Source organism: Petaurus breviceps, unplaced genomic scaffold (genome assembly GCF_028583685.1).
Source record: "Petaurus breviceps papuanus isolate PSGF00001 unplaced genomic scaffold, PetGlider_PUasm1.0 185, whole genome shotgun sequence".
Classification (NCBI taxonomy): domain Eukaryota; kingdom Metazoa; phylum Chordata; class Mammalia; order Diprotodontia; family Petauridae; genus Petaurus; species Petaurus breviceps.
In genome coordinates, this window is record NW_027185797.1 from 23,841,603 (window position 1) to 23,867,068 (window position 25,466).

The following is a 25,466-nucleotide window of genomic DNA, read 5'->3' on the forward strand; positions in this document are numbered from 1 at the left end:
GGTGTAAGTCAGATACTTGCTATTTCTCCCTCTGGAAGGCACGAAACCTTACCCGCCCCTGCCCCCACGCAGACACTCAGGGCCGTACTTGGCTATTAATGCACGCACATCTTCTCTCCCCTGATGAAATGCAAGCCCACTAAAAGTAGGAGGGAAGGGCTCCCAAGGCCCTGTAAGGGTCCGGCACAAGATAAACACTGACGGACGGAGCCTGGGCAATCCCGGCCCCTCGTCAGCGCCTGCAGCACGAAGATTAAATTAATGATAACCCGCGGTCGGCCTGCAGGAACCCACGCAGCGCACCCCCCAACCGCAGAGGCGGCAGGTCTGCCTAGAGCTGCACTCGCCCACGGACGGTGCCTCCCGCGGTCACGCCACAGGAAATAAAAGCACAGCCACGCCGAGAGCACGCGCGGCTCGAGGGCGGCCCCCACGCGCGAGAGGGACATCCCGGGCCGTAAAGCGCCGACTATCGCCGGGAGACCCGCCCACTAGGGAGATGAGGATGAATGAAAACGCGGTCCGAGGCCGGACGTGCGGGGCACGGGCGCAGAAAAGGAGAGTACGCGGGCCCCGCCCTCCAGGCGCCGCACGCTGTCCGCGGGAGCCACGGCCGCGAAACGCAACTCCGGGGAGCTTGGACCCTGCCCTCCGGGAGCCTACCCGTTGCGGGGGGGCACTAGGGTGGAGAGCTGCGAGGCGGGAGTGGGGCGGGGAGAGGGCGGCCCGCGCAGGCCGCAAGCAACCATAATAGTAATAATGCGTCCATCCGAGGGCATCCCGCTGGGGTAGCCCCCCCCCCAAGGCCACCCCCACCTCCATCCGTGAGGGGCGGGGCCTGCGGACAGGGCGGGGCCTGGGGGAGGGGGCGGGCCGGAGGAGGCCGCCGGCCCTTGCGTCAGCGCCACGAGGCGTGCCTGGGCCTCCGTTCCCACGCTCGCCCCGCCCCTCCCGCGACCTCTCTTCTCTTCGCCCCGCCCCCCCACCTCCGCCGCGCTCGAGGCACCCGGAAGTCGCGTGTCAGAAAAGGGGGAGGGGCGGTCGCCGGCGGTGGATGGCGGGAGGTCTTCGCCCTAGCGCCAGCGGAAAAGCAATCATCCCGCTACGGGAGCGGCCGGGGGCTCGTGGCCGCCGGTCCGCGCTCCCGCCAGGGCCGCGGCGAGGCCCGCGAAGGCTGGCACCACAGCGAGTCGGCGGTCGTCCCCGCCGGAGTCCCGGCTGCGCCGCTGGCCGGGAGGCGCGTGAAGCGGGCGGGGAAGATGGCAGCGGACAAGGCCGCAGGTGAGAAGGACTCGGCTCGGCGCCCTCGGGTGCGCGCGGCGGAGGGATAGGAGTTTTCATGAACCTAGTGGTCAACGCGCATGCGCGGGGAAGGTGAATCAATGCGCGGCGAGGGAGCCTCGCGCGCATGCGCAACCCCCCCCCCCCCCCCCCCAGGGCCCCCCCCGTCCCCCACCCCCCCCTCACTGCCCCCTGTGGGCCTCAGCTTTCTCCTCTGGAGGCCCCTTGCAGCTGTGACCTTGGGGGGCGGAGGCCTCTATGGCTCCGTTCTGGGCAGTGTTGGGGAGGTGGGCGGCGGCGGAGCCCCCCGCGGAGCCGTGGAAGGGCCCCTGAGACTGTTTCCTCTTCTGTGAAATGGGGAGGAGGGCTCTTGTCTGTCAGCCCCCCTTAGTGTCGCCTGCCCAGCGGCCCCCGTTCCCCGGCCCCAGGCTCCCCCGCCCCATCTCGAGCTGCCCGGGCTCGGCTCTTCTGTCCGCGCCCGCCCTGGGCCCGGGAGCCCGCCCGCTGACGCGCTGCTCCGGCCCCAGTGAGCGAGGCATAGAGGGGGGCGCCTGGGCAAAGGCCCGGAGGCGGGGGATGAGCGCCGGGCGCGACCCCGGGTCGCCCCGCGGAGTCCGAGGGGGGAGTGACGTGCTCCGTTACTCGGGCCTGGGGGGCTGCGGTGATGCCGATCAAGGCGGCGGAACTTGAGGTCGGGACCTTTTCCTCTTTTAAAGCAACTTGCAACATACAAATATAAAACAAATCTTCAGATATTTCTTTTATTATCGTGTTTTATTTTTGGCGTTAAACATCTTCTGAGATCGTGGCCACCGCCAGATTGCCAAAGGGGTCCATGACCCCAAAAAGATGGCCAGAGGTCAGGTCCTAGGCTCAGGTGGGGAGTGTGAGGAGAGAGGGGGGCTGCAGGCGGGTGCGGGAGGGGAGGGGAGGAGAGGAGAGGGGGCCACCGAGGCTAGTGCCTGCAAGAATGGGGGGGGGGGGGGGAACACTGAGGAGATGCCGGGACTGGTTCTGTAGATCAGAGTTGCTTGCGTGTTGGTGATAACCGAACCTGTGTCAGGTCCTAGGACAGGGGGTGGGGACTGAGAAGGAGGAGGGCTGAAGAAAGACGCTGGTATTTGCCAACTAAGAGATCCTTGGTCACTTCAGAGAGTAGTTTGAGTTCCCTCTGTAGAGGGTGAGCGAGGAGAAGAGAAGTGGAGACACAGAGCGCTTTTTTCCTAGATTTGAGCAGGGAAGAGATGATGGGGATTGTTAGTTCTAGTGAACACGTGTTTTTAAGCTTTGGAAGACTTCGAAGTCAGTTGGAAGGAATCAGTAAAATGTTTGAGAAAGAGGCCGAAGGAGGTTGTAATCTGCCCGAGGTGACCGTGTAGAGGTGGTGCTGAAGCCAGGTTTTTCCTGACTCCAGGGAGTCCTTGTCTGGGTGCCATAGGGTGAAAAGCTTTGCATTGTATCGAGTATGCTTTATTAACACTCATTGACACAGTGTTGCTATTCAGGTGATAAAAATGCATGTGTCAGCTGGGTAAGCCCTTTTTCTGTGGTGATAGGGGTAACCTTGAGTTGTTTGTGAAGTGTTGGTATGTAAACTTTCCATGAAAGTACAATCTATTTGAAGCAGTGGACTGTCTAGGGCCTTAAATTCTGTTTTTCTTGAGCATTATGGTTACTTAGCTATATTTTGACAAATGAATTTAACTTGTTCAGAACACTAGAGTCCAGTAGGGCTTATCCACCAATCAGATTTGAATTGTTAACATTCTGTGTTTAAATATACCACTCTGTATTTTCTGTTAACTGGCTTTTTCATTTGATATACTAATGAAGGTTTGGTTCTGCTTTCCTTAGAGAGGATTTTGGGGGTCGACTTGACCAGTTTAAAGAATTTTCAAGATGTAATGAATTCCTTTTTTTTTTTCCTTATGTAGTTTAGGTATAAAAAGGAATTGTTTTGTCAAAGATGAAATCTATTAGCTCAAAGGATATCAAGCCTTGGGAGACCCAGAGGTCTCTGTATCTAAAGGATAAATACCCTTTTTATTAGATCAAAGTGGAAAGGGTGTCCAGGCTATGAATAAACAATCATTTACTATTTCAATTGGCAATGGTGATTTCTTTTGGAGAAATAAAGATGAATTGTGGAATTGGATGCAGACTCATTCTGGTAAGACTTTGTTAGTCTTTTAAAAACTAATGCTGTTTGGTTTTAGAGTTGAAGAAACTGAATCAAACACTAGTTTGTGGTCATGTGAGTGTTGTTTCCCGAGTCTGTCTTCCAAATGTGTGTAGAAGCAGGTCCTGAGCACAGAGGAAAAAAGGCTACTCCTGCCAACATGGGCAGCTCTTGAGCTCATTTTACACTGAGATCTGCTCCAAAGTTTTTGTACAGTTTGGCTCCCACATAGTTACTAACCCTGATGCCTTTCTATCTAGGAAAACGACACATCATAATTAATGAAAGGGAAAGTAATAACAGTGGGGGAATTTCTAGGAGGGGAGATAGGTGGGCACGGACACATATCCTGGAGGGTTATGATAGCAGCAGCCCCATGAAATACCACTGGACTCTGTTATCTTCCTAGAAGCGCCACGATCACCCACCTGCATTTGAATTTTGGTCCTGTTTGACTGAATTGAGAGGAGGTAGAGAGTTAAATTCTTCTATCCTTCAGTAAATTTATTGGGAGTATTCCAGTGGGGTACTTAGAGTTAACTCTGAGCACTGGACAGCATGAATCTCAGTTAATCGTGTCATCTGATTATGAGTTGATGTTTATTGGAATTAACTGAGCTAACATTAATATAATTCCCAAATTCAACAAATTTTTGTTGTGTCCTCTGCAGAGCCCTGTGCTAGCTATTGGAGGAGAGAGGAAGTGGAGATAAGGGAGCTTTTCTGTCCTGGAGTTTAGAGTTAAGTAGGTCAGTCAGTTGGGCATGCTGTGTGCTAGGCGCTGTGCTATATTACACATACATGATAATTATCAAGATTCATCAGGTGCTTTCAATATATGATTTAAGATCATCACATAAGCGATGGGTATTGTTAGCCTCATTTTACAGATTCCATTTTATTTTATTTTCAGTTCCACATTCCCTTCTCATCTCCACCTCCTCCACCCATGGAGAAAGCAAGAAAACAAAATCCATTACAAATACATAGAGTCAGGTAAAATAAATCCCAACATTAAGCCATGTCCAAAAAGAAGTACACTCCAGTCTGTCCTCTCAGTGCATTGCTTCTCTGTTGAACTGGGCAGCATGTTCATCATGAGCCTGGGAAGCTTGACAAGGATGTGCATGAAACTGCATGTCAGATTGTTAAAGCTTCATTCTTAACAGGCATGATTGGCAAACAAATGATCAAAAACAGTGTGTGTGATGAAAGGCTTTCTCTCTTATAATACACCTCAAATTATCTCTTTACCATGAGGTGGTGGTGACCCTGGTTCCCCAACACAATTCCCTGTTGTTCTTTCTAAGTTGGAGGCTTCAAGGACTAGGCTTGGGGGGGGGGGGATGATCTCTCTCTAAGGACTTCCCAGTTTTGCTAGATTTTAAGAGTCTCATCACCGAATATTGACTCCTGGGGGATTTTTTTCCTTTTGTGGCTGAAATAGCTTGTGAAAATCTATATACTAAGGTGTGGGAAAAGTTTTTGGTGATAAAATAGTGTGTCTTTTGAAGTATGAAGTACATGCATTCAATACTGAGGGAGCTGGAGGTTTTGTTGTATATGTTGGGGTATCGGGAGATGGTCAGGAAATCTAGAGTTAGGATGCAGGTATATGTGTGACCATCAGGCAGCGGGGTTGGATGGAGGGCAAGTTTCTCCACCATTTCTCTCCTAGTCTTTTTCATGTTATTAATGTGATAGTGAAGTTATCTTCAGCTTAAGGGACGTTTAAGGGGCCTAAGAAGCCAGGTGGCCTGATACTTGCATATGGGCTGTTTTACTGAAGAAGTCTCATTTAAAGGCTAAAAGGTAACAGATATTTTCCTGGGTTTTAAAAACTGTTAAACTTTTCCCCGTGGAATTTCCAGGCTTTTACAGAATCTCAAGTTGAAAGGGACCTTAGAGGCCTCCTATTCCAAATCCATTCCCTCCCCATCCCTGCCCCCCCAGCCTTTGCTTAAAGACCTCTATCCAGTACCAGGAAGGGCCCTCCTGAGGCAGCCTCTTCTGCTTCTGGCTAACCTGGGCTTTAATCAAGCCTGAATCTGCCTCTGCCCATTCTTTTCATTGTTACTAGTTATTAGAGTCAAACAAGTAAGTCTCATTCCTGTGTAACATTGACAGCCCTTCAGATCCATGAAGGCAGCTCTCAGGCTCCTCTTTTCTTCTCCAGGCCCTTAAGTTGATCTTCCTGGGGCATCATCTTTCTTTGGTCAACTTTCTTTGGATGCTCTTCAACATATCTGAAATATGGTGGCCAGAACTGAGCACAGCACTCCAGATAGGATCTGCTAGAGCCTTGTAGTGCAGACCTCTAGTGTTCCTTGTCCTTGCCTTAGGTCTCTTAATGCAGCCTGAGATCACATTGGCTCCATATCATAATGGTGATTCATATTGAGCTTGTAGGTCACTAAAATTTTCAGGTCTTTTTCGGATGAGCGTGTTCCTAGACATACCTCCCCCATCTTGTGCTCCTGAAGTTGATATTTTTTAACATAAATGTAAGGCTTTATGTTTATCCCTATTAAATTTTGTCTTATTAAATTCCATTCAGTGTTTTGGTTTGTCAAGAATTATTGGGTCCTGACTCTTACCGTCTCTGTTGGCTGTTCTTCACAACTTTGTGTCATCTGCAAATTTGATAAGCATGCCATCTATGCATTTATCCAAGTTATTAATAAAAATGTTAAATCGCACAGGGCCAAAGACAGATCCTGGGGCACTCCACTAAAGACCTCCTTCCAACATCTAGCCATTAATGACCCATTGTGTCCAGCTGCTCAGCCAGTTCCAAATCCACGTAAGTGTATTATTGTCTAACCCACGTCTCCATCTTGTCCAGAAGAATAACGTAAGAGACTTTGTCAAATTTATTGCTAAAATCTAGATAAGATATATCAAAAGATCTACTAGTCTAGTAACCCTGTTCCCCCAAAGAAGAAAATAAAGTGTAGTCTGACATGTTGTATTCTTGATAAAGCTATGTTGAGTCTTTGTGCTTACCATTTTCTTCTCTGGTTGTTTATTAACTATATCTTTAAGAATGTGTACTAGAATTTTGCTAAACATCAAAGTTGAGCTCCCTTCTGTCCAGTTAGACTCCCTCTGTGACCCTGGTCATGATGAAGTTCTTAGGAGTCACACGTATCATCTCCCTGTATTAGGATGCAAAGAGTTTGTCCTTGTTTTTATGTTTCTTTTGATTCCTGTGTTTGTACTTTAAAGTTATTTTATGCAGCTCTGGTCTTTTCATGAGGAATGATAGGAAATCCTCTTTTTCATTAAAAGTCCATTTTTCCTACTCTAGGATTATTTTCAGTATTGCTAGGGAAGTTAATCTTGGTGGTAAGCCTATGTTATATTCTCTAGCCTTGTAGTACCTCTGTTCTCCATGATCTTTTTTTTTTAAGGTTTCTTTTTCCTCCTGGTAAATGTATAGATTTTCTGTAAAATCAGACTGGAATTGATATGTCTCCCCATGGTTCTCTAAATTCCTTATATTTGCTGTTTCTTACATTGCAAAGATGTTCCCATTACATTTCTCTCCCACCCTCGTTACAAACCTGCATTGTCAAGCAAAACAAATTCCTGAATTGGCCATATCCAAAAAACAGCTCAGTTTATACTGAGTACCATTACCTCTCTGTTGAGAAATGGGCTTCATCGTGAGTCTTCTGGAATTGTGCTCAGTCATTGTGTTGATCAGAGGCCTATGTCTTTCATAGTTGTTGTCTTTGTGATACAGTTGTCCTTATATAAATCATTCTCCTGGTTCCTCCCACCTTAATCAGCATCATATAAGTCTTCCCAGGTTTTTCTGAAACCATCTACTTCATTATTTCTTAGAGAATAATTGTATTGCATCACATTTATAAGCCGTAATTTGGTCAGCTATTCTCTAGTTGGTGGACACCCTCTCAGTTTCCAGTTCTTTGCCCCCACAAAAAAGAATTGCTGATAATATTTTGGTACCTCGTTGAAGTTCATTTTGCTTAGAACTAATCTGTTCTTCAATCTGTTCTCTCTTTTATCCCCCCCTTCTCTCTTTACCCTTTTCCTTTCTTTTTGCCCATTAAGTAGAACATTTCTGAACCCAATGCTGTGTGTGTGTATTGTTTCCCTCTTTGACCAGTTCAGGTGAAAATGAGACTGAATTATCAACTACTTTTTCCATCCCTTCTTCCTTTTTTTGTATAAACTTCTACTTTCTTACACCATCATATGAGATAATTTTCTTCATTTTTCCTCTCTACTCATGTATTCCATTCAAAATATAAGAGAATAGCTCCCAGGCCCTCTGTCCAGTGTGACTCTGGTGATGATAAAGTTCTTAGGGAGTCCCTGTATTAGGATGCAAAGAGTTTGTCCTTGTTTTTATGTTTCTTTTCATGCCTGTGTTTGTCCTTTAAAGTTATTTTATGCAGCTCTGGTCTTTTTGTGAAGAATGGTTGGAAGTCCTCTTTTTCATTAAAAGTCCATTTTTCCTACTCCAGGATTATTCTCAGTATTGCTGGGCAAGTTAATCTTGGTGGTAAACCTGTGTCTTTTGCCTTCTAGAATATTGTCTTCCAAGTTCTCTGCTCCTTTGTAATTGTGACTGCTAAATAGTGTGTGGTTCTGTAATTCCTGGTACTTGAATTCTTTCTTTCTGGATTCTTTTAACATTCTTTTTTTCACCTGAAGCTCAGTATTTTAGCTGGGAGTCTTCATTTTTGGTTTTCTTCCAGGAGGTGACTGGTAGATTCTAGGCAGTTTTCTTTTATGATTTCTTAAAATGTGGTGTGTATACTCTTTTTTTGGTTGTGGATTTTAGGTAATCCAGTGATTTTTTTAAGTGATATCTCCTTTTCCAGGATAGTTTTTGCTTTAAGATGGCTTCAGTTTTCTTTCATTTTTTTTAAAATTTCCTGATCTTTTGATTTTATTTTAATATTTCTTCTTATGTCATGGAGTCATTATCTTCTGTGTGGTTGGTCCATTCTAAGTTTTAGGGAGTTTGTTGCTTAACTGAGTTTTTCTTCCTTTAATGCTAAACTGTTAGTTCCCTTTCCAGTTCTTTCTTCTATAGCTTTTATTTCTTTTCTAATTTTTTCCTTTAGAACTATCATTTCATTTATGAAAAAAATTTTAAACTTTTTTTTAAAAACCTCTACCTTTTTCTCTTTTAGGAATTCTAGTTAAGCTTGTGCCCAAGTTTGTTTTCCTTTGATGCTTTACTTGGAGATGTCTTAGAGTAATTTTCTATTTCTGGGTTTGTTTCTTGAACGGCCCTGTCCCTATAATAATTCTTTATGGTGGGATTCTCTTTTTTTTTTTTTGTTTATTCTTTCAGCACACCTCCTGACTTTGGATTTGATGTTGGGACAGGATCTGTGCACTTGTGAAAGGAATGGATCCTTTTACTGCTTTCTTAGTGTAATGGGTTTTGTGTTATTCTAGGATCTCTGGAAGAGTTCATGATGAGAACCTACAAACTTTCCATGGTCCCAAAGTGGTGCCCTTATCATCTTAATTTTGCAAGTTCCTGACCTGAATTTGGGTCGGAGTGACTGGTCTATGGACTTAACCCTAACCCCATTTGGAGTTTTAATAGACTGCTGCTGGATGGAGTTGGCTCCTATCAGACAATTGGAAAGTTCCACTGTTTCAGAGGGAAAGAATTGCAGGCTCCTCTTTGGTCTGAGATCCTTGCTCTGGTTATTTCTCTGGAGGCAAGAACTGAGACCCTGCTGTTCTCCTTGCTAGGTGACTGCTCCCCCTGAAATGCCATCCCTTAGGTATAGATTCCTTCCTCAGTCAGCCCTGGATCTGTGACCTAGAGCTGGGGGATGAGCAACAAAGACGTTAGTTGGCATCTCTTCCTATACCTGGTCTGTGCTGAGATGGAGATCTCTCTTTGCCCCAGTGTATAACCCTGTCCCCCGTGCCAAGCTGTGCTGCAAGAATGTCCTCACTGTGACTTTTTCTTGGATTTCCCCTTTGGGACTTGATCTGATGCATTTTCTAGATCTGTGTGAAGGAGTCATAGGGTAGATCTCAGCCCTGTTTCTTCCTCTGGTGCTGCCATCTTATCTCTATCCTATGTCCATGATCCTTCAGAAGTCACTGAGAGCTACTGAGCAACTGCATCTTCAATTCTCTAGGTTCCTAGGCCCAATGACAGTGAGGAGCTTTCTGACTGTCACCTTGGATCCTGGCTCCCTCTTGGCCATTTCTTTACTCTCCTTTCCAACCCAAAGGTCATTCTCTCTGTCAGAGAACACTGAAGTAAAAGAAGAGTTAAATAGTCTAGACTCTGCCTTGGCTTCTGCTGTCATCCATTGGTGGTGAAGGAGCAGGCCCAGTCCTTCTTTGACCTTCTCTTCCATAATTCATAAGTCAGTCCCTTGGCCACCTTCATCAGTGTTCTTCATTAGCCTTACAGTCCAAGCTGTTGACTTCTTTACTTACCCTTACTTGCCCATTTTCTAGGCCTGTCTTTTTAGAACTAAAATACACTCAAATTTCCTGTCCGTACAAATTCATCTCCTCAGATTCGCCCTCCTCTTCCAGTATCTCTTTGTCTTAAGAATGTCATTCTTGAAAGCCTCTCATTCCAACTGAGTTGATTTCCTCTGGAGAATCTGTGGGATCTTACTTATCCTTTTCTAAGCCCTTTGAAATCTGCTGTCCCAAGATCTGGGCTGTCACACTGTGCTTTCCTCTGCTCAGTCTTAAATTCTGCAGAGATGCAGTAGCTCCTCGGGCTCCCCCTATTTCTCCACTTTGGCAGCTAGCTCTTCTTCCTTGCTAGTCAGGACGTTGAGTGAATGAGCCTTCCCCTGGTTGCTTTCGCAGCTTTGTGAAGGATGAATGAAGCTTTTTTTCCACATTGGGACTAATTTAATATACTTTTTCCTCTGTGTAGACATGGAAGAGACGCCTGTTCTTTCTTTTTAACTTCACATATAATAAGTAAAATTACTGCTTGTGAAGCTGCTCCGGTTGTAAGCTAGATGGTCTTTCTATGGTCCAGAATAAGACTTTTTTAAACACAGCTTCCATGAAACAATATTCTCCTTCTCAATGTCCTTTTTACTTGTAAAATTGTTGCTGATGGCCTTTAATGTCATTGTCACTTCCCAAGAGACAGACGAGTACAATCCAAGCAAGCCACGGCGTGACCCGTGTCTAGGATTGTATGCCGTATTCTGCATTTGTTTCCCACCACCCCTCTGCTTATGAAGTCACCATTAGTTATTCGCATTGATCAGAGTTCTGAAGTCTTTCATTGTTTTTCTTTCTGTTTTCTTTTAGTTCTGCTTGCTTCTTTCTGCATTCATCCCAAGTTTCTCAGAATTCTTTATCTTCATGTTTTCTTGTGGTAGTAAAATCCCATTACTGTAGGGTAGTTTCTTTTCCTGTGTGTGTACCCTCAGGCTTACTCCTGGGCCCTTATTTCTCCATATGGCAGTGATCTCATCAGCTGCTTTGGATGTACCTGGCATCTCTGTACAGATGACTCCCAAATCTAGCCCTTGGTCAGCTCTTAAGTTCCAGTCTCATGTTCTGACTACCTGATGGTCAATCAGTCAGTAAGTGATATTAAGTACCTGTGGCACCTGTGCTAAGCAGTGAGGATCCAAAAAGAGGCAAATGATAGTGTCTCTGCCATCTAATGGAGAAGGCAATGATAGTCTGTGCAAACAAGCTGCATCCAGGATAATAGGAAAGAGTTAAAGAGAGAGAAAGCACTAGCATTAGGGGGCTGGGAAAGGCTTCCTATAAAAGATGAGATTTTAGTTGGGACTTGAAGAAGGAAGGAGGTGAAATGAAGAGGTGAGCTTTCCAGGCTGGGTTATGACCCCTGGAATGTTCCCTAGGTACCCCAGACTGAGCAAGGGAGAATAACTCACAGCTTTGTCTTAAGCCTACTCCTAATCCTTCCCTATTTCCAGTGGGGGCACCACCTTCTTCTGGTTGCCCAGGTCTGTGTCCTTGAAGTCATTCTCTTTTTTTAGTTTTCAACGTTCACTTTTTTAAGATTTTGAGTTCTGAATTTGCCCCCTCTTTCCCCTTTCCCCTCTCCAAGACAGTATGCAATCTGATATAGGGTATACATGTGCAATCATATTAAACATTTCTACATTAGTCATGTTGTGAAAGAAGAATCAGAACAAAAGGGAAAAAAAACTACAAGAAAGAACAAAAAGAGAAAAAATAGTGTGTTTCCATCTGCATTCAGACTCCAAAGTTCTTTCTCTGAATGTGGATAGCATTTTCTGTCATGAGTCTTTTGGAATTGGCTTAGATCCTGGCATTTCTGAGAAGAGCTGAGTGTATCAAAGTCAGTCACACAGTGTGGCTGTTACTGTGTATGATGTTCTTCTGGTTCTGCTCAGTTCACTCAGCATCAGTTCATATAAGTCTGGGTTTTTCAGAAATCTGCCTGCTCATCCCTTCTTATAGCACAATGGTACTCCATTACATTCATATACCACAACTTGTTCAGCCATTCCCCTGTTGATGGGCAGCCCCTCAATTCCCAGTTCTTTGCCACCACAAAAAGAGCTGCTGTGAATATTTTTGTACGTGTTGGGTCCCTTACCCTTATTTATGATCTCTCTGTAATACAGCCCTAGATATTTGATTGCTGGGTCAGAGGGTACGTACAGTTTTATAGCCCTTTGGGCACAGTCCTAGGAGTCACTCTTGTCCCACCCACCTGCATGGCAGATCATTTGCTGCTAAGTCCTGTCAATTCCCTCTCTAGAGCTCTTCTCCATCATCCTTTCTCCACTTTCATGGGTCCTCATCCCCTCTCATCTGGACCATTGCCTAGTCTCCTAATTGGTCTCCTGCCTCCAGCCTCTCCCCTTTCCAAACAGCTGCCAAATTGATATTCGGAAAGTACCACTTTTCTTTGGCTGCCATTGCTAGGATAAAACCTGGTCTCTGTGGTTTGGCACTGAATGCCCTTTTCAGGCTGGATCCAGTTTCTTTCCAGGCTGGTGAAACATTCCCCGCCTTGACACCTGGCCTGTCTCAGCTGTATTGGCTTCTCTGCTGTTTTCCTGACATCCGTTCCATCTCCTGCCCTGTTCCCCTCTGGAATACTCTGCCTCTTGGAGTTCCCTCACTCTCTTCAGGGCTCAGCACACATGGCACCTGGCCATACCAGGACATCCCTAATCCCCCCAGTACTTAGTGTTTCCCCCGGAAATTACTTGGTATTTGCCTAGATTTTGTATTTACTTCTCTGCATGTGTTCTGTCTTCCACCCCAGCCCCAAACCCCCCCCCCCCAATGTAAACATCTTGGAGACATTTTGTTTCTGTCTCTATGCCCTAGTGACTCTCAGTGCTCAGCATATAGTAGGTGTTTCATAAAGGCTTACTGAATTCAACTTGCAAAGGGTTATAACAGCATTTGGAAATTTATTAGCACAAAATGTAATTTATCATCAAGACTTTGCTGTTCAGGTCAGCATGTATCAGATGGAGAATTTTGAGAAATTAAATAAAATCTTAATTTGCAGAGGTAAGCAGCTAATTTAAGGCAGTTTATTCAGGGGGCCAATACCATCTTTTTCAATTAATTAATCATTTCATTTTGGTCAGCAACCTATTCAGACCTGAGTGGCACTCCAGTTACTGTTCTCCATAGGAGCTGACAAGACTATGCCATAGGCCAGACAGGCCACGTGACTAAGTGCCTAGTGTCTCATAAGGTGCTTTCAGTGATCCTACACTTGACTGTCTCTCCCCATGATGGGTGAAGTAACTCCCTTTGTACTCCTGAACTCGGAGAAAACCCTGGAATTAAGCTTAGAACCCGTTCTCCTTGGTGGGGGAAAGTTGTTGTTCCTTATGCCCAACAAGCAGAGTTGCTCATGCACCAGAGAGTGAGGCAGGCACTAGTTGGGTCAGGCTCCTCAGTTTAGGAGGGGGAGGCCTTGGAAGCTAATAGGAAAAGATGGATCTGGAAGGAATAATAGCAGCTTTTGTCAGCAACCTTTCACTGAGAGCAAAGGCCAACATTCTTGTGACCTTGCTAACATCCCTGTCCCCCTTCTAGTACTGGAATTAATGGACTGGGAAACCCAGAGCTTAATGGTAGTTTATTGGATTCACTTCATTTATCATAGAAGCCAGAAACTTGACCCATACTATTATCCCTGTTTGGAACACTGATTCTTACAGCTTAGTGCATTATTGCTATGGCATCAGCAGTACGTGTGGAAAAGACTAGAAAAATATTTTTAACAGGAGTTGGGGTTTTGTTTTTTTGTTAGGCTTTTTTTTTTTTAACTTATAAGGAGCATTTTTAAAAGACTTATTTATAAGGAAGTTTGAGCCAAAATGGTTGAAAGACAATGGCCTTTGGATGGCTTTGAATATCTCTTTAGTAGCTGTAGACTCCAATTCCACAAATCCTTGTTAAGCATCTGCTTTGTTGAAGATGCTGTTAGATGTTTGGAATGCCGAGAGAGGTTAATACCACATTGTCTCTCCTCTTGAGAATGTGCTGTGTTGTGAGGAGATCTATGATAAGGGCAAAGGAGAGATTGTTTTCATCTGGAAGGGCTGGGGGAAGAGTTTTGTGGATCAGGTGGCAGCTGAGTTGGGCCTTGAACAGTCAGGGCCTAGGGGGGGACCCATTCCCATTAGGAGGAATGCCACAGGCAAGATCACCAAAATGAGAGAAATTGGGGGGGAGGGAGGAATGGACACACAGAATAACCCAGTTTTGCGGAATGTAGAATATTGAAAGGGGGGTGGTGTGGACTCCGGCAGTGGGGAGCCACTGAAGGTTATGGGATCAAGTCAGTGGGCCTGCCTGTCGTGCCAGGCCCTGGCCTAAGTAAGACCTGAGGATGCAAAGGCAAAACCAGGCCGAGCTTTCAAGGTGGGGAAAACACTGTACAAAGGATTCTATATAAGCTGGATAAATTGGAGGTGATCTTAGAAGTAAGGCACTGATGTTAAGGAGAATTAGGGAGGTTTAGTTGAGGATTTAGGAGGGATTAGTTGAGGTTTAAAGGAAATCAGGGAAGCCAGGAGGCAGAGATGAGGAGAGAGAGAATTCCAGGCTTGGGACAGCCAGGGAGGGTGCAGAGGGTCAAGAGATGAGGGTTGGGTTTGAGGAGCAGCCAAAAGGCCAGTGTCACTGGCCTGTAGAGCACATGGCAGGCAGAGGGATGGAGAAGAAGACTGGAAAAAATAGGAATGGGCCTGAGAGTGAAGACCTTTAAAAGACCAGCAGGGTTTTATTCTAATCCTGGAGTTGATTGACTTAGGGATGTGAAGGGATCAGATCTGAACTTTCCCATCATTTTGACAACTGAGTAGGGAGAAACTTAAGACTGGAAGGAGGGGATGAGGGCCTGCATGGGGATGTGTGTGCACGCACACACACATGTACATATATACACAGAGATCTATATGAGATGGTGTGAAGGTAGATTCAGCAGGATTTGTCAGCTGGTTGGATATGAGGCATGAGAGAGTAAGGAGTAGCAGCTGACAGGTAGGCAGGCTTTCCATCTCTGGCTGGAGGTAGATGAAATGCAGGAAGAACATTTAGAAAGCTCCTGACAACCTAGAATTGTGTGGGCCAAAGTGCGACACTGAAGGGTTGTTCTAGTACAACTGTTTCACCCATTGAATGACTAAAAAACCATTTATCAGGCTCTTCCTATGGGCTAAGCCCTGCACTAAGTGCCAAAGAGAGGGAGAGAGAATGCCACCTCTGCTTTCAAGGGTGAGAGAGAAAACTCCTAGAAGAGTTGAGCTTCGTGGAACGGGGCTGAGAGGAGAGCCCCTCAAATCCTTATGGTGCTTTTGGGGATTCACAGCGGCTGGGGCTGGGGGGTGGGGTCCTCACTGGAGGACTGTAGTTGGTGACTCCCAGCTCATCCAAGGGTTGTGAACAGCTGTGCTCCTCCTCCCAGGTGGATGGGGGGGGGGAGGGCAGGACAGTGTGAACTGGACCAGCAGCTCAGGTACCTGGATGTATTTTAGGAGTCTCCCCCACCCCCACCCCCCTTCTTCCATTTTCAGTGAAGTCGGTTGAAGCACATTCCCAGGCTCCCAGCCTCACTCGTTTTATCTTTAACTCCTTGTGTAAGTAAAACCACTTGTTCCAAAGTGATCAGTGATCTCTTAATTTCATGTTTGATGAGTTTTTCTCAATCTTTACAATTTTTGACCTCATGGAAGCATTTGACTCTATTGACCATCCTTTCTTGAACACTTAGTCTTTTCTAAAGTTACTAAAAATTGTTTATAACTAACCAGAATACCCTTATCTGCACATTTTAAAATTTGGAAAAAGAATTTCCTAATTTGTTTAAACCTCCTCCAGAAATAAATTTCATTGGGTTTTGAACCTATTAGTAAAAATATAAAAATGAAATATCTTCCTGTAAGTTTACAAAGAGGATGGATTGACATCAGGGAAACTACACGTTTACTAGCTAAATTTCACCAAAACTCTCTGTGTAATGGATGGGTAGGATTGGAAAATGAAGTGTCAGGGTTTGTAAATTTGGCCAATGCTGTTCTTCCATTCCCAACCTTGTTTTTGGGAGGTGTCTTTTTTATTATTTTTTAAAGCACAGACAGCTGTTAAAACCAAGTATTAAAATAAATTAAACTTAGACCTTCTAAATGTCAAACCAAGATCTTGAAATATAACAGAACATATTCAATTATGTTACTTTAATGATATTTTAGAGGAACGTGTATTTTGTATCATTAATAAATGAAAAAATTTTTAAATAATTTATTTCACCCTTTAATCCTATTATAGCCTATTATATATGTTCATAATTATTAGTATTGTAGTATGAATAGTAGCTTCAGTGTCAAGATTGTGTGCTCAAAGATTTCGTTACCGATAGGAGTCCAGATTTTAAAATTTTGGACATTACTGATCCATATATAAAAGAAATGGGAGGCTGCCCTCTGGTGGCTGCATTGAGAATGCACAGGAGGAACCACTTGAGAAGGTGGGTGCTTGGGTAAGGCAGAGGGATCCAGGTTTAGGGCTTGGAAGATGATGATGATAGTCTCCTGAATAGAAAGGAAGACACTGAGTCCAGTTTTAGGCACCAGCAGGATATCCAGGTGACTGGTTCCAGGAGGAAACTCCAGATAACAGACTGGAACTCTCAAGAGAAGTCAGGGCTATACGTTATTATTTGTAGATGGATAATTTGTATTAATTAGGGGCAGCGATGTAGTGCAGCGCATAGAGTGCTGGACCTGGAGTCAAGAGGACTCATCTTGCTGAGTTCAAATGTGGCCTCAGACACTTCCTAGCTGTGTGGCCCTGGGCAAGTCACTTCACCCTGTTTGCCTCAGTTTCCTCATCTGTAAAATGAATTGGAGAAGGAAATGGCAAACCATTCCAGGAGCTTTGCCAAGAAAAGTCTGATGTGTGCTGACATGATTGAACAACAATATATATTAATTATAAACATTTACTTTTTAACTTCAGAGATTAGATTTTTTTAATATTTGTTTTTTTTTTTTTTGCTACCTCCTTCTTAAAACAAAACTTCTATGTTTGAAGTTTTTAAAAAAACAAGAAGCTTGTTGTCTCCAAAGAGTGATTTAAATTCTTGTCACTCATCTGACATCAAGGCTCAAAATTCCAAAGGGTTGAAAATAGGGGGAAAAGTTCCCTTAGGCCGGACAATTATTCCACCAAAGTATAGGTTAGCCCAGATCTGTAAAAACCAAATGTGAACCAGGGAATCTGCTCTGTGACTAAAAGTGGCTTTAAAAAAAAAAAGCTAGAGTTGTTTGTAACAGTTTTTAAAATGTTTTGGCATCTTGTCTTGAGTAGATCTCAAAAACTTTATTCTGAGATTTTTTTTTTTAATCCTAATCTCAGGGGAAAAAGATCTTAACTTGAAAAAAGAAAAATGTTGTAGTGATATGTGTTCTCCATTCAACTCTTACTGAAAATGGCAGCATTGCTTTTCATTATATTGTCACTAAGCCATGGAAAGTTAAGTAAAAAAGAGGAAGTTGAACTACAAGTGGTCTCCCAGGTAGGGAGGGCCTTTCACTGACACTCCCTGATTTTTTGCATTTAACTTTTCTGTGCCTCATTTTCCTCATTGGCAAAATATGGGAAGTTCTGCCTCTAAAGCTGTAATCGTTTGAAGTGACTCAAAATTTAAGAGCTGGTGTGGCTTTCTGTTGGTGTAGCCACAGAACCACTGACTGGTGATCCTTGAGGGCAGGGCCTGCTTATTATCTGTCTGATCTCTAGGCTGTCTGGAGCACTTTAAGCAAGCATTCAGAGAATGCTTGTTGGTTTGTTTATTGTAGATTTAATATGTAGGTATTTTTTATGGAGCACAATATCTTATCACTAATACCTTTATCATGAAAAAGTTTTAGTTTCTAAAAATAAGGGATGGTGAAATTTCATTGTGTTTTGACCACTGACTTAGAAAAGGGAAGTGATTTCTAATTTCGTTTTTACAAGTGATTAACAGTTGTAGTTAAAGAGTATGCCATTTGTAAAATGTAATTATGACTGTACTTAGGAAGGGAATAAACTAAGAAGAAAAGTTTTTAATAAGAAAAATACTGGAATGCTTTTGATTTCTAAATATTTAAAATTTTATATTTATAGATCAAGGAACAGAGAAACATGAAGGAACAGTTTCTACTTCTGGGATCACTGATCAAGAGAAGGAATTATCAAGCAATGCTTTTCAGGCATTCATGGTAGGAAAATGTTTAATGTTAATCTCTTAAACTTTTGAGAAACTTCTTTCATGTTGGAAATTATTGCTTTTAGGAATATTATCTTTGATAAGCATAAGTTTTTCTGAAAATTGGACTTCTTTAAAGACCTTTGAAAAGATTTGGAAGAGCAACTTTTTTCATTGCATTGCTTGCCCAAAACCAAAAGAACTATTCTCTGATATTTGTTTTCCATAGGCTTTTCAACTTTTTGTTTAAATTCAGAATTGGGATTTCTTTGATTCAATACCTGACTTGGACCCACTGAGGATGTTATGTACCTTTGGTATTTATTTCCCATATTAGAAGGGTCAGGGATTTGACCCAACTAAACTCTTGGGAGTTTAGGTTCATCGATTCTCTTGGAACAGAACCCACAGATATGGCTTGGTGAGGTGATTGTAGGTGGTGTGGCCTGGTGAGTTACTGTGTGTGCTTTTTGTAGGCTGGGAATTATGATGTGTGCCTGCAGCACCTCGCCTGCCTGCGGGACATCAACAAGGAAGACTACAAGGTGGTTCTGAACACAGCGGTGGCCGAGTTCTGTAAAAATGAGCAGACGACCACCGACCATTTGAGAGCGACCCTGAACCAGCTGAAGAACCAGGTATGTGGTGCAGTTCGTCGTCAGGCGGTGCGGTGTTGTTCACGTGGGCCGGTTCCCTTGATACCGCTGCCCCTTGTTTTCTCGCTGTGAATCAGAAAGTGTGATGGGCTGTCTTTCAGGTCCATTCAGCTGTTGAAGAAATGGATGGCTTAGACGATGTCGAGAATAGCATGCTCTACTATAATCAAGCTGTCATTCTCTATCACCTGCGCCAGCACACTGAAGCCATAGCAGTTGGAGAGAAACTCTATCAGTTCATAGAACCTTTTGGTACGTCACTGATTGAAGCAAGTAATTGTTCACCCATTTTCTCTGACTTAAATTTTTTAATTCATCAAATTCTTGAATAATTTTTGCTAGGATGTTCTGGCTATTTTCCTGGCTCCTTAATTGTCCCTTCTCTGTCTCCTTTGCAGGCTCCTTTCCTCTTTCTGACCTCCTCATGTTGCTGACCTTTCAGCTCGCTTCTCTCATTGCTCCATGCCCCACGTCTCTAGCCTTGGCATCTTTGCTGAGCCCCAGGCCCCCCCCCCCGGCCTCTCAGACTTGCCATGCCTGAGATGGGACTGAGCCCTAGCCCCAAACCTGCTCATCTTTCTGACTTGGTTCTCTGTTAATGATGCTTCATCCTCCTCTTGGAAACTTAGTTGGCTTTAACTTATCTCTGACTTCACTCTCTTGCTTCCAGCATCTAATTAGCGGACACATCCTCTCAGTTCTTTTACCGCAGTGTTTCCTTTCTCTCCTTCCTTTCCCCCTGCCCTCTTACAGGCCTGTAGGACCACCTGTCTGCACCACTGCTGCGGGCTCTTCATTGATTCTGCAGCACGTGCTCTAAGCTCTTCTGACTCTAGTCCATCCTTCATCCTGCTGCCAGGTGGATCTGGGCATGTCGTTCCTGTGCAGAAAGCCCTTTTGTGGATCCTGATCGCCTTACTCCATAAACTCCTTTGCTTAGCATTCCAGGGCCTTTAAAGCAATCAGTTGATCAACTAATAAACATTTTAATGCCCACTGTGTGCCAGACACTGTGCTGAGTACTGGGGATACAAAAAAAAGGGCAAAAGGCAGCCCCTGCCCTCAAGGGGCTTACAGTCTAATGCAGAAGCCAGCAGGTGATGTGCTGCCACCCCCACCTCCTAGCCTTGTCCTTTCCAGTGTCCTCTCATGCCCTTCACGTACTCACTCTGAGCTGCAGCCCAGCTGGACCGCTTGTCTTGCCTTATAGCTTCCAAGTTCTCTGCCTTTGCTCATGGCATGTTTTAATTAGAAATCGATGCCTTTTGACTTGGATTCCTGCCCTTCAGGACCCCGCTGGTACATGAAGCTTCAAGCTTCTCACCAGTTGCCCTCATCCTGTCCCACTGCATGGGAAACAAGCTTTTTCTTTTCCTCACCCTCCCCAGACATCTTTCTGTCATTTGCTCACCGTGTTCCATTGCATACTGTATTTGGGTAAAGCATTGCTAGATGTAAAATATTTGGGTACGTGTTCTTTGTTTCCTGCTTGTTTGTAAGGGGACAGATGTCACAACAGTTTTTATATCCCTAGCTCCTAGCAAAGTGCTTTGAAAATAGTAGGCTTTGAGTAAATGCCATTTCAGTTGAAATAAATTTCAGTTGAGAATTATTTTTTAAAAAAGAAAAGATACAAAGGCATTCCCTTTTATCAGCACAGTTTTATGGGAAGCTGAAAACGCTAGTTGTATTTTTCTTCTATCTTTCAGTACAACTTTAAGAATTTCTGAAAATAGCTTGGTGGGTCGTGGCTGTTGAGACTTCACGGCTCTGACATGTAGTCTCAGAGAGTTTGTTCCTTCCTGTGAGGTTTCAGGGCATTGAAGGAGGAGATTCTGGGCCCTTTGGGGGGCATACAGAGTCCTTGTGGGGAACCTCAGACAAGGCAGGCAGGGATAATGGAGGAAGCCTAGAATTATCTCATCTCCTAACGCTCCTGGGCTGTGTGCTTTGTATAAGAGCAAAGACATGAGTGTGAGGGAATGCTGCCATTTTCCATTTTGAAAACTTAAAAAAATAGGAAATCCAATTTCCTTTCATTTCATCTGTTAAGAAAATTTGTTGTAATTTCATGTGAAATTGATGGTGTTGACAATTCCATACAAAGAGTAGGCTTTAAAAATGCCGCCTTTCTGAATCCAAAAGTAAAACCTACTTCTTTTGCCTCCTTGTGCAGTGTTCTTCCTACAGGAGCAGGAATTCAGAACCTTTCTCTGTGTCTTGGGCCTGGCCCCTTTTCTTTGCTCTCAAAATCATCTTTTTAAGTGTGTAAAATTGCAAAAGATTACAAAAGAAAACAATTATATTGAAATTAAAGTCTAACTTTTATTCCATTCAAGTTCATAAGACTCCTGAAATCTTTCCCCTAACGCCTTGAGGATTAGGTTAGGCCCTAGGTGAAGAGCCCCTGAACTCGACTCCTAACCTGTGGTAGAGTCCTTGCCAAGATAGGTTTGTTCCATAGCACACACTGACAGAGGCTCGGTGACATGGCCTTATTTCTTGGCTTCAGGGATCTGGTTGATGGACCCTTTGCAGAACATGGTGGCAGGCTCCAGTAAAGAGAAACTAGAAGCCTTGAGGAATTTGCATTGGGAGACTATTGTGTGTTTAAAAGTCCTCATTTGCTAGAAGTGTTTGTCTCTCTTCATGTCTTTTTTTTCTTTTGTGTTATATAGAAGAGAAGTTTGCACAGGCCGTGTGTTTCTTGCTTGTGGATCTGTATATTCTGACTTACCAAGCTGAGAAAGCTCTGCACCTCCTCGCTGTTCTAGAAAAAATGATCTCACAGGGCACTAATAACAAGAACGGGAAAAGCAGCGAGGTGAGTGATGTGAGGCAGAGGGGCCTGATCCGCAACACAGTGGCACAGCTGCGGACATCCGCCAGCCGGGCCCTTCTCAGGGAGCCCGCGGACCCATTCCTAGTGGAAACTGGGTCAGTGTGTCAGTGATACTCAACACCTACCGTGTGTCACATTGCTGAGCATTGGAGATAGGGAGAGAGTCCCAGCTCTATAATGGGGGGGAGAGCAGGCCAACAGAGGACAGCTGGGTGGCGCCAGAGTGCACAGGGTTCAAGAAGGCCTGAGTTCCGAATGACCTCAGACTTGTACTAGCTGTGTGAAAGTCACATAAACTTTGTTTACCTCAGTTTCCTCATCTGTAAAAAGTGGGATAGCAGCCGCCCCTACCATCCAGGGTTGTTGTAAGGCTCAGATAAGCACTTGGCACATGGTGGATGCTACATCCATCATCATCATTGTTATTAAATATGTACAGACAAGCTGCACACTGGATAAATGGGCAGCAGTCAGCAAAGAGGAGGGACGGGATTAAAAGAGATTGAGAAAAGCTCCCTGTAGAAGCCTTTGATCTGGGACTTGGAGGAATCCATGAGAGGAGGAGGGAAGGCCTTCCAGGTGTGGGGGACAGCCAGTGAAAAGACCTGGAGTCTAGAAGTGGTGTGGTCTTTGAGGAACTGCCTGGGGGCCCGGGGCCCTGCATCGAAGAGTGCCTGTGGAGGAGTAAGGTGGAAGAAGGCTGGAAAGAGAAGAGGAGCCAGGTTATGAAGGGCTCTGAAGGCCAAACAGAGCATTTTGTGGAGTTTATGGAGTGGGAGGGAGGGGCTGACATGGTCAGACCTGAGCTTTGGGAGAATCCCTTTGGTGGCTGAATGGAGGATGGATTGGAATGGGGAGAGACTTTCAGTTACTGCAGGTCAGTGCACTGATCCAGACTTAAGGTGAGGAGGGTCTGCCCCAGGGTGGCAGCAGTGTCAGGGGGCACAAAGGGGCATATTCAACAGATGTCACAGAGGAGAAATTGACAGGCCTTGACAACAGTGTGGGTGATGGTGTTCAGAGACAGCAGTAACTGGGCTGTGAACCTGAAGGCCTGGGAGGCGAAGGGAGGCAAACTCCTCTACAGTAATTAGCAAGTAGAGGAGAGCATTCAGGGGAAGGATCATGAGTTCTGTTTGGACGTGTTGAGCTGATGGCAATCCAAAGGGCTGTCCCCTTATCCCAGGGTGGTGGTCATGCCTGGTGGGCTTGGCTTTGTTAAGGGACGCTTGTCTTGCTCTCGGTTCCCTGTCCTTTATTGGAAGACTGTGTACAAGCAAAAGGCAAGATTGAGGTGCCTTTTTGTTGGTAAGTAAACATCTCCCTTGAGTTCTTGACACTGCCTTTTGGTACCAAAGAGGAGGTAGAAAAGTGACTTCATTGGAAGGCCTTTGTGCTGGAGTACTGAGACCTGGGGCAACAAAGCAGCTTTGATTTCCTGGGAACCTCATTTTTTTTTTTTTTAGCATTTATCATTATTGTCATTGTTAAAATGCAGTCAAAGCCTAATTAAATTCTGCTTTATTTTGTTTCTTCAATTTTTATGCAGTCAGGAAACTCTACCAGCAAAGAGGGATCAAATCATAAAGCTGAGAGTGGAGCCTTAATAGAAGCTGCCAAGTCCAAGATTCACCAGGTGAGCTGAGGTCTGAGATGGGTTCTGCATACCTGGAGTCAGCCTGTGACATACTGAGAAAGGAAGAGCAAAGGAAACCATGCAGAAACATTTGTCTGTGTGCTTGCAGGGCATTACTTAACTTTGTGGTAAATTTATGGTCCTGACTCTGTTTCATTTTAAGAGTAACTAATAAAAAGGCATTTTTAGTGGTTGTGTCCCCTAGCATAGGGGGTACAGAAAAGCCCCCCATGATTATAGCAGGGAATTGATGATATCTTTGGTTTGGAATCCCAGCACAGCCTTCATTCCTGCTTTGTTAGTATGCTAACTTTGCTCCTAAAATAGGAAATATTTGAGATCATCTTAAAGTGATGTTTTTAGTATTTACTTTGCAAATATGACTTAGCATTTTTACGCTCTACCTCATAAAGTTAAAACTGTTTTGTGATGTTTATATTTACTGTAGTTCTCATGTGAAAACTTTTCCCTCCAACCATGCAGTATAAAGTGAGAGCCTATATCCAAATGAAGTCTCTGAAAGCTTGCAAAAGGGAAATCAAATCTGTCATGAATACAGCTGGAAATGTAAGTGTTTCCTCTGACTTTCTCTTCCTTTTTCTTTTTTTGTCTTTTCTCTCTTAAGGGCATGCTGTGTACCCTTAACCTTTATTTTCTTGGAGAATGGTAATTCCTTGTTAAGGAAGCTTTAAACAGGTGATTGTAATGGGACCTGTTCCATCATTAAGGAAAAGCCAGGCCAGCAGAGGACTGGTGCTGGCTGGGAGAGATGGTCCACTTAACTCTTTTTTGATGGAGGTTTGTTTTTTTTGTGTTTCATAGAGACCAAAAATTAAATCTGAATCACTTCTTTAAAGCACCTTTTAAAAATGATTTATTATAAATTTAGCCCATTTTTCACCCAGTGTTGTAGAGAGCTCCTTACAAGGAAACCCATGTTCCACTCCAGACCAGCACCTAGTGTGCAAAGTGAGGTCAGTGACTCACCCAGGGCCACATAAGCAGTGTGGGAGGGGTTAGAACTTGAAGCCAGACCTTGTGTGCTCTCCAGCTAGTCTGCCTCTCAGTGCACTAGCAAGCACTCATCTCATCTAAAATCCTTACCACATAGTAGTAGAGAATCAGCGCATTAGCAGAAAATCAATACTAGCACCCTTTTTGTAATAGAATCCACCTCCCCAAGTCATAGGTAGGAGTATCTCTAGTCTGTTGCTCCCATCGCAACTGAAACATAGGTGTGCTTTGGATAAGTCAAGATTTCTATTGATCTTTCCTTCAGATTCAGTGCAGCATTGCTTAAGCACCTACCACAAGGGACTGTAACCAAGACAGTGAACCCACTAACCAGTTGAGTGGCTGTTGGTGGCATCCAGGAGAAATGGGAAATAGTCCAATGCTTTAGGTTGGCTTCTAAAAATACTTGAAAGCAAAGGAGAGAAAGACATGGGGTCCTGTCCAGGGAGGGCTGGAAGCAAAATTAAGGCAGATTATTTGAGCCAGGTGGAGGAGGGGGGGAAGTTGAGACCTAGACTAGAGAGTCAGAGTGGAGGGTGGAAGGAGCTGCAGGGAGAGATTGGGTTTTGTCCAGACCCAGAGGTAGTTCTGGAGCTTGGCCAGAGAAGGTTGGTGAAGAAGCTGTTAAATGAATGCATATTTGAGGCAGGAGAGGGAACCAGGACAATGAATGGCTCCCTGAAAAGCCAGGTGGACTGAGATGTTGGAGCCCTAGCAGCCTGTGAGCCTGGCCTGGGGATTCCCTTCTTGGGTCATTCAGTACTTAGGGTTTGCTCTGGATATAGGTGTGTTTTAAGCAGATTAGAAGTTGGACCCTAGGAGATACTGAGGAGAAATTGGAGGAGGAGTGGAAGGCTGTGATGGCAGAGAAAATGGGGTTTGGAGTAAAAGCCTCGCTTCTTTGGGGCCAGGGCAGCAGCCAGTCCTTACCCCACACGAAAATGATGAGGCTGCCTGTGCAGTGTGGTGGCTCCTGGGCATATTCATTTTGTTACGTCTCTCTAAAGAGAATGTACAGGACTGTTATGATTTACCCTTCCTTAAGAGAGCCTGTTATTTTATTTAAAGAAATGTCTTTCTTTTACACACACACACACACACACACACACACACACACACACACACACACACACACACAC

At 44.6% G+C, this 25,466-nt stretch overlaps 1 protein-coding gene across 5 annotated transcripts in view; it reads left to right on the plus strand.

Moving 5' to 3' along the window:
- Positions 1 to 1,035: 1,035 nt before the first annotated feature.
- Positions 1,036 to 25,466, plus strand: part of CNOT10 (CCR4-NOT transcription complex subunit 10) — a 65,551-nt gene continuing 41,120 nt past the window's right edge. Inside the window, exons 1-8 of one of the 5 annotated variants that reach the window (XM_069088583.1) lie at positions 1,036 to 1,281; positions 6,163 to 6,263; positions 18,098 to 18,192; positions 18,656 to 18,817; positions 18,937 to 19,087; positions 21,514 to 21,659; positions 23,227 to 23,313; positions 23,797 to 23,880. In XM_069088583.1, the coding sequence (XP_068944684.1) occupies positions 1,055 to 1,281; positions 6,163 to 6,263; positions 18,098 to 18,192; positions 18,656 to 18,817; positions 18,937 to 19,087; positions 21,514 to 21,659; positions 23,227 to 23,313; positions 23,797 to 23,880 (1,053 nt within the window). In that variant the 5' untranslated portion in view covers positions 1,036 to 1,054. The remainder of the gene's footprint in view (positions 1,282 to 6,162; positions 6,264 to 18,097; positions 18,193 to 18,655; positions 18,818 to 18,936; positions 19,088 to 21,513; positions 21,660 to 23,226; positions 23,314 to 23,796; positions 23,881 to 25,466) is intronic. The other 4 variants (XM_069088582.1, XM_069088581.1, XM_069088580.1 and 1 more) reach the window with 4 other exon arrangements.